This window comes from Tachypleus tridentatus, chromosome 7, assembly GCF_004210375.1.
Source record: "Tachypleus tridentatus isolate NWPU-2018 chromosome 7, ASM421037v1, whole genome shotgun sequence".
NCBI classification, from domain to species: Eukaryota; Metazoa; Arthropoda; class Merostomata; order Xiphosura; family Limulidae; genus Tachypleus; species Tachypleus tridentatus.
The window spans coordinates 113,448,103-113,457,724 of NC_134831.1; the positions used below are offsets into that span (position 1 = coordinate 113,448,103).

The 9,622-nt window shown below is 34.2% G+C and overlaps 1 protein-coding gene across 3 annotated transcripts in view; it reads right to left on the reverse strand.

Annotated features, from left to right (window-relative positions):
• The window catches only part of LOC143256424 (guanylate kinase-like), a 30,933-nt gene extending 22,534 nt beyond the window's left edge, over positions 1 to 8,399 (reverse strand). For all 3 annotated transcript variants that reach the window (XR_013031352.1, XM_076513643.1, XM_076513642.1), the window contains exons 1-2: positions 8,266 to 8,399; positions 4,422 to 4,463 (exon numbers count right to left, since the gene is read on the reverse strand). Coding sequence is in view for 2 of the 3 variants with exons in the window: in XM_076513643.1 (XP_076369758.1) it covers positions 4,422 to 4,463; positions 8,266 to 8,377 (154 nt within the window). In the remaining variant the exon portion in view is untranslated. The remainder of the gene's footprint in view (positions 1 to 4,421; positions 4,464 to 8,265) is intronic.
• Positions 8,400 to 9,622: the final 1,223 nt, after the last annotated feature.

Below are 9,622 nucleotides of genomic sequence, written 5' to 3' on the forward strand. Positions count from 1 at the left end.
TAGTTAAAATATCTTTTAGAGGAAAGAAGGTTTCGAATAACTTGTCCTTCACATGGTATAGTTTGAACAATTTCTGTCCTGACCGATTTGATGAACAAAAATAATTCTTGAACACAGTTAAAATAAGACACGAGCCACAGAGAATGCTATTTGATCACTTTTGGTTTATCGTCTTTGCATCTTTATGTTCTGTATGGATTAATTTTCACTATCTCCTAGGCTACCTGTATATTACTAATGTAAGAATTTTCAACTATAATAACAAATATTACCTCAAAGTCACTCAGTACGAAAAATTAAAACAACTTTCTAAAGTCTGGATAACATTTATAAATTCAGTTATTAATATTTTGTAATTTTAAGTAAGAAATGTTCTGTAAAACAATTCAGTGGCCATTACCAGGTGGTTTTCATGTAGTTCTACCATTACCAGTTGGTCTTCATGTAATTATACCATTACCAGTTGGTTTTCATGTAGTTATACCATTACCAGTTGGTCTTCATGTAGTTATACCATTACCAGTTGGTCTTCATGTAGTTATACCATTACCAGTTGGTTTTCATGTAGTTATACCATTACCAGTTGGTTTTCATGTAGTTATACCATTACCAGTTGGTTTTCATGTAGTTATACCTGCTATAGTCAATTACTTCACCACATGTAGTTCTAGTTGCTGTAGTTACCTTTTAACCACATTTAAGTCTAGCTGCTGAAGTTAAGTATTTCATGAGATAAAGATGCTAAAGCTAACCATACCACTTACACCAAATAATCAGTTTTACTGAAGCATTTCTGGGGATTCCAAATACTTCAAGTATTGAGAAAATGTATACATTTAGGAAATGTGTGATGCATGCTTAATAAAGACATAAAAATTATATAATGATGACTGACCAAGAAAAGAAACATGCTGAGAAAAGTTTTGTTTATACTATCTATAAATGACAGTACTGAGGTTACAAGGAAGGTTATGGACCCCTCATTAGAGATAATGGTAATTAGTTTTGTTTACACTATCTATAAATGACACTACTGAGGTTACAAGAAAGGTTATGAAACCCTCATTAGAGAGAATGGTAATTAGTTTTGTTTATACTATCTATAAATGACACTACTGAGGTTACAAGGAAGGTTATGAAACCCTCATTAGAGAGAATGGTAATTAGTTTTGTTTATACTGTCTATAAATGACACTACTTAAGTTACAAGAAAGGTTATGAAACCCTCATTAGAAAGAATGGTAATTAGTTTTGTTTATACTATCTATAAATGACACTGCTGAGGTTACAAGGAAGGTTATGAAACCCTCATTAGAGGGAATGGTAATTAGTTTTGTTTATATTACCTATAAATGACACTGCTGAGGTTACAAGGAAGGTTATGAAACCCTCATTAGAGAGAATGGTAATTTGTTTTGTTTACACTATCTATAAATGACAATACTGAGGTTACAAGGAAGGTTATGAAACCCTCATTAGAGAGAATGGTAATTAGTTTTGTTTATACTACCTATAAATGACACTGCTGAGGTTACAAGGAAGGTTATGAAACCCTCATTAGAGAGAATGGTAATTAGTTTTGTTTATACTACCTATAAATGACACTACTGAGGTTACAAGGAAGGTTATGAAACCCTCATTAGAGAGAATGGTAATTAGTTTTGTTTACACTATCCATAAACGACACTACTGAGATTACAAGGAAGGTTATGAAACCCTCATTAGAGAGAATGGTAATTAGTTTTGTTTATACTATCTATAAATGACACTACTGAGGTTACAAGGAAGGTTATGGACCCCTCATTAGAGAGAATGGTAATGAGTTTTGTTTATACTATCTATAAATGACAGTACTGAGGTTACAAGGAAGGTTATTAAACCCTCATTAGAGAGAATGGTAATTAGTTTTGTTTACACTATCTATAAATGACACTACTGAGGTTACAAGGAAGGTTATGGACCCCTCATTAGAGAGAATGGTAATTAGTTTTGTTTACACTATCTATAAATGACAGTACTGAGGTTATAAGGAAGGTTATGGACCCCTCATTAGAGAGAATGGTAATTAGTTTTGTTTACACTATCTATAAATGACAGTACTGAGGTTATAAGGAAGGTTATGAAACCCTCATTAGAGAGAATGGTAATTAGTTTTGTTTACACTATCTATAAATGTCACTACTGAGGTTACAAAGAAGGTTATGAAACCCTCATTAGAGAGAATGGTAATTAGTTTTGTTTATACTACCTATAAATGACACTGCTGAGGTTACAAGGAAGGTTATGAAACCCTCATTAGAGAGAATGGTAATTAGTTTTGTTTATACTACCTATAAATGACACTACTGAGGTTACAAGGAAGGTTATGAAACCCTCATTAGAGAGAATGGTAATTAGTTTTGTTTACACTATCCATAAACGACACTACTGAGATTACAAGGAAGGTTATGAAACCCTCATTAGAGAGAATGGTAATTAGTTTTGTTTATACTATCTATAAATGACACTACTGAGGTTACAAGGAAGGTTATGGACCCCTCATTAGAGAGAATGGTAATGAGTTTTGTTTATACTATCTATAAATGACAGTACTGAGGTTACAAGGAAGGTTATTAAACCCCTCATTAGAGAGAATGGTACTAGTTTTGTTTACACTATCTATAAATGACACTACTGAGGTTACAAGGAAGGTTATGGACCCCTCATTAGAGAGAATGGTAATTAGTTTTGTTTACACTATCTATAAATGACAGTACTGAGGTTATAAGGAAGGTTATGGACCCCTCATTAGAGAGAATGGTAATTAGTTTTGTTTACACTATCTATAAATGACAGTACTGAGGTTATAAGGAAGGTTATGAAACCCTCATTAGAGAGAATGGTAATTAGTTTTGTTTACACTATCTATAAATGTCACTACTGAGGTTACAAAGAAGGTTATGAAACCCTCATTAGAGAGAATGGTAATTAGTTTTGTTTACACTATCTATAAATGACACTACTGAGGTTACAAGGAAGGTTATGAAACCCTCATTAGAGAGAATGGTAATTAGTTTTGTTTACACTATCTATAAATGTCACTACTGAGGTTACAAGGAAGGTTATGAAACCCTCATTAGAGAGAATGGTAATTAGTTTTGTTTACACTATCTATAAATGACACTACTTAGGTTACAAGGAAGGTTATGAAACCCTCATTAGAGAGAATGGTAATTAGTTTTGTTTACACTAACTATAAATGACACTACTGAGGTTACAAGGAAGGTTATGAAACCCTCATTAGAGAGAATGGTAATTAAATCCTCATCTATCAATAATGTTACCATACCAGTGAGAAAGCTATGAAAGATGTTTAAATTATCTCACAGACAGTTAACTAAAAAAGGGTAAGTCAAAACTCTGATGTGGTATCCATATCAAACATGTATTTAATGATACAAGTAAAAAGGCTGCCAATTTACAGACTCTATCTATAGCCAATAGTTATGTGGTTCTGGTTCTGAGAATTATGGAGAGATTGAAGAAAACAGCCAATTAAGTGTGATATCTACTTGTGAATAGCTGTATACACTACTGTAAGAATACCAATAATATTTAGTATAAAAACATTTGTTTGAGAGTTCTCCACGCCAGCTATTGAAGATGGACAGCCTGCACAAGACAGTCTCCAAGGCCCACAAGTAGCAGAAGAATAAACCATGTCTACGATCATGATGGATTTCATGTTTAAGCTTGCTATAGGTTAATTATTGCCATCTCTCCTTGAATCATGTAACACAATTAGGACTGACAATACAATGTTAAGATACGATTGAACTGATACTGACTAATGTGTTAACAAATAACGTACTGGTGGTGTTAAATGATTTAACACCTGATGGGGGCAGTTGTCAGTTCCAGTTGAGAGTTTGAAAGTTCTGATACTGATTTATTCCACAATATTTTAGTCTGTATGTAACAGAAAATCTTCATTGAGTATATTAAAAGTGTTTCTGTATTAAACCTTAAAATCAGAGCCTCTTCTCTGACCATGAACTATCTTGAGTTTGTGACTTGCATGCTCCACTAACCACTGCATTCTTGAGCTTAATATAAATAAATTGTGAGCAGTAGTAACAGTCGAAACTCCAATGACGAGCCTTCACACTTTCATGTCACATTAAAGCATGGAAAGTGCTTAACTGTGATGGTAAACATTAACTATTTTTGAATCAATACATTTAAGTTACATACTTTATATTATATTAACACTGAATAAAACTTTTGGAAAATGTTTAAAAAGATAAAAGCATCTAACATATATAAACCAAAACTTACACGTCAAAACTGAAATATATTCAATTAATATCAATTACATATACTATTAGTCTAATATCAATAAAACAATTTCACACAATAACTTCAAAATTACAATAATTTACCTTTTCCATGTACTTCACCATTTCTTGGCTTTCGAGTTGTGTCTGGAAGAAAAACAAATGTAGTGTGCCTATGTGTCAACTTGATATTGTATACTAAAATTATCATAAGATTTAAATGTACTTATTATATTAATGAATCATCTTCAAACATAATGAAAAGAACGAATAGTATGTACACTACACCACGTGAGACCTGTAAAACCAGTCAAGCTACCACAAGGTGCACTACACCACGTGAGACCTGTAAAACCAGTCAAGCTACCACAAGGTGCACTACACCACGCGGAGACCTGTAAAACCAGTCAGGCTACCACAAGGTGCACCACACCACGCGGAGACCTGTAAAACCAGTCAAGCTACCACAAGGTGCACTACACCACGCGGAGACCTGTAAAACCAGTCAAGCTACCACAAGGTGCACTACACCACGCGAGACATGTAAAACCAGTCAAGCTACCACAAGGTGCACTACACCACGCGGAGACCTGTAAAACCAGTCAGCTACCACAAGGTGCACCACACCATGTGAGACCTGTAAAACCAGTCAAGCTACCACAAGGTGCACTACACCACGCGGAGACCTGTAAAACCAGTCAAGCTACCACAAGGTGCACTACACCACGTGAGACCTGTAAAACCAGTCAAGCTACCACAAGGTGCACTACACCACGTGAGACCTGTAAAACCAGTCAAGCTACCACAAGGTGCACTACACCACGCCGAGACCTGTAAAACCAGTCAAGCTACCACAAGGTGCACTACACCACGTGAGACCTGTAAAACCAGTCAAGCTACCACAAGGTGCACTACACCACGCGAGACCTGTAAAACCAGTCAAGTTACCACACGGTGCACTACACCACGCGAGACCTGTAAAACCAGTCAGGCTACCACACGGTGCACTACACCACGTGAGACCTGTAAAACCAGTCAGACTACCACAAGGTGCACTACACCACTATAAATGTTACTGTTTTACATCATTCTTTTGTGTTGAATAATTATATTCTGAATTATATGGATTTTGGGTCGTATGGATCTATGACTGGGAGTTTGAGTACCAACGTAAGATAAATCAATTTAAAAAGAGCTGTACAAAGCTAACAGAGAAATAAATGATGTAAAATGTAAAAAACAAATTATAATTTTTCTAGGATTCAGAAAAACTTCATTCTATCTTTAAACCACCATAAAGTAATATTAAATACAAATAAACAAACAACAAAATGTACAACAAATTTCAAAATCATTTTTAACAGTTATTAATTGATACATGAACATATGGTTTAATAAAGGAAGAGGGTTAATCTTATTTACTTAAAACTGTATCTAAAGAATAGTGTGGATTTCATATGAAACAAGTTTTGAAACTGATTAGGGACAGACACAGTTTGAAAACTGAGAGTTCTAGCACTAGAAGCAGAGATATTATAAACAATGTTTTCTAAAACCAACAGAGATGAAAAATATTTCATGTGATTTTAACTGTTTCAATGTAAGAGAAACTGATCAATACAATGTTGATCACTGACTTGAGAAGACTTGTTTCAAAATTTAAAAAGCCACATAAAAAATCATGCTGAATTCTTTGAATAAGTTTTATTTTAAAACTGAACAATCAAAGCAACATTTACATGGTTTTACATGTATCTCGGGAAACTGGAGATGAAACAGCCTTAGGTGTCAAATTCTGAAATAATTAAAAGAAGTTTGTAACTATTGTGTAATGATTACAAGTCCAAGTAGACATCCCATTGTTTAATAATCATGCTGACTGAAAACTATAATTCATCTTTAAAGGAGCAATGAGTGACAACTCATGATAATTGTTGACTGCCTTACAAAGAAACTGCTTCATAGTTGAATTAACCCTTTTGTGACAGGTGTCAAAGGTCATGTCATCATGTTTGTTGACTTGCATTCAAAATGTTATTGAACTATTTTATGAATTATCTCAATAAGTTTGGAATCAAAGTGTAGATTATATTTCAACCTTTAATATTATGTGTGAGTTAATTTCTTAATTTGAAGTGTTAAAAGAACACACCTAAATGTAGATTTTACTGTGTCATGTAGTATTTTGAATGCAGCACTGGTTAAAATTAGATGTCTGTGATGCCAAAATACTAAGTCTGTGGTTTTGTACAAATTAGGAACTCAAACTACTGATATTACCATGTTAGAATATAAAATAATAACCTTATATATTTTTATTTTACTGAGATATGGCTTATATACTGAATCAAACAAAGTGGTCCTGCTCATCTCTTCCCCTTTTTGTAAACAGTCCCTTATTTTCTCTTATTACGGTGTGTAGTACGTGTGAATAACCAATTAACATCACAGAATGTCTCCTAGTGGCTTTCTCAGCCATTTTAATCTGTGAAAAGGGTTCCACATTCTTTTGGACCAAGATTTCAAGAGGGTATGTTGGTAGGTTGTGTTGCTCAAAGTTTCATATTTTTTAAAATCTAATACGTCTTAGTTACTAAGCTTAATAAATTAATAGTGTAATTCTACGGTATCAGTGTAGTTATATATGATTTATTGGTTATTTAGCTGTATATGTAAAACCTAAAAATAATTTTGTTTGATATCCTCCATGTGCAAAATTTTAAAAGGTTTAGCAACCCATGTCCATGTATATAATTATTTAGTGTTATGTGACTTAAGATACTTAGACTAAATATTTGAATTTTTCTGTTATAATATATAAGTAGTCATTCTTACACAAAATAAGCATAATTTATATTTCCTAATTTTTTTTTATTGTTACAAGGTTGGTCAAATAACAGACCCCACATAGTTAAGAGATTAGAAAATAACAAAATATAAAGTCTTACTGAAAACAAACATTGTAAGAATATTTAGGAGGTTTTAGAGATCACACAAATAATATTTGAGATTTTTGGGACGAAGAATAGTTTGTTTGCTTTTACTCATAACATGAAATCACACTGCACTCAGACTAATAAGGAAACAGACTCAATATTTAGTAAAAATATTTCATTACAATATCTGATTTTCTGTATACAAAAACTTATAATCTCTACTATAAAAGTCTACCAAATTTTGTGAAGATACACATGCTGTATCAAAAGTTATAGTGCAAATAGTTAATGTGTGCAAGTGTGTAGACAAACTTTTGTAAATTACACCAAGCCTGTTGTGAGAGAGTTAAAGCTATGTTTCTTTTACTTGTCAAACTGTACAGGTGTGAAAGTCAGACTAATCTGATGTGACTAAATATCAGATCACCCACTTGACAGCTCACCCACAAATATGTAAATCTATATAATAGCACTCTCACTGAATTTACAGTTGGATGACTGAGGTCTACAAACACACAGGAAACCATGAACTTAGCTACTGTTCACAAAGGTCAAGATGTGGCATATTAAAACTCAATTGCTGTTTACATGAGTGGAAACCATGAACTCAGCAACTACTTACATAGTTAGAAACTATAAACACAGTGACTGTTTACATAGGTCAAAATATGGCATCCATAAGAGTAGCTAATGTTTACATCAGTGGAAACCATGAACTAAGTGACTGTTTACATTGATGAAAACCAGCAATAAACTCAGCTAATTTACATAAATATTTGAAATTACAATTCACAAAATTGTTCTGTAAAATGTTCTTTGACAAAGTTGTCCTGTATTCACCTTCTAGACTGGCTGAAGAAACTTTTATAGCTTTTTTTTAAAATATAAAATCCATAAAAGTAACACATATAAAAACATAAATTATCAACACTTCTATATAAGAAAAATGTCTGAAATATTCTGAGTTCCAGATTATAGAAAACCTGAATTACATGATGCAAACATTAACTTACGAGAAACGCTAAAACCAAAATAATCTCCAAATTCATCCATCAAATACTTGAGCAGGGTGCTCTTTCCACTACCAGAAGGCCCACATATTACCAAAGGTTGCACAAGTGACATCTGGGTGAACCACTGTATTCCACCTATTTTAAAAAGAGTAAAGTTATAGTTTTCCTACACTGAAAATGTATTTTTCATTGTTACTTACCTCTTCTCGTATATTTAGCTAGTAGTGTTCAGTGCTGCCCTCTATATGAACTTTTTTCTTTATGCATGCCACAAGCCTTCCAATCCTCCTGTTGGAATAGGAAGATTCCAACATGTCTTTCTCACAAATCATTATGCATCACTAATTAATTAATAGGAACATGATATGCTACCATGATGCAAATGGCTCTCTCTACATTCCTCTACTGAGCACTCACTTTGAAGTTTGACTGAAACAGAAAGCACCAGAGAAAGTGGAAAGGTGGTAAGTACCTACTGAAAATCATAACTTCCAATATGCTACTTATCTCCTTTCACAATATTAGAATGGTACATTGAGAAGAAGGATGGATCAGTGCAAGGGAGGAACAGAAGCATGCCCCAAAACATTCAAAGGAGAAAGAGATCCAGAGAACAGATGGAGGAAACTGCACCACTTCTGAGCCAGGTACACTCTTCACTCCTATGAATAATTTAGGAAACACAAGAGTAAAAAAAAGGTGCAGAGAAGTTAGGATGTATTTGACCATAATGGTATGTTAACTGCATCCAAAATCTCCTCTACAGGAAACTAATATGCTGTGAGGGTAGGATGAGGACCATACCATCTTCACCTCCAACCCAAGAACTGGGGGTTAAAATCTGTACCAATACCTGGGAAATACAGAAGAACTGACACCCTAAAGCAGTTCCAAACTAACCACCCATTATTTAGATGATGGACTAAACTTGTATGAGGATTTCAGCAGATTGATTCACTCTAATCCAAAAACCTCCTTTACAGGGAGCTGACATCTCATGAGGTTAAGATGAGGACACCAATCAAAGGGATGAACTGCACGCAATTGCTCAACCCCAGGCATAATGGAACATGTAACAGTATGTGTAAAGGAACAGTGTATGGAGGCCACATCATCCAGTTTGTAAATGGATCAACTCCAGTGAAAGCATAAATGGTACCAGAAGGCCACATCCACCTTTAACAGAACAGATCAGCACCAGTGAATACCATGCCACACCTACACCAGCAGAGCATGACTGCTTTCCTCTGGACTGATTGGGTAGATCCAACTATTTTAGTGGCAACCATTCAGGAGGAAACCTCCATGGTCCATCACCCCAGCAGTTTGTTATTGGAAGGTGGTAACCACTCTAGTG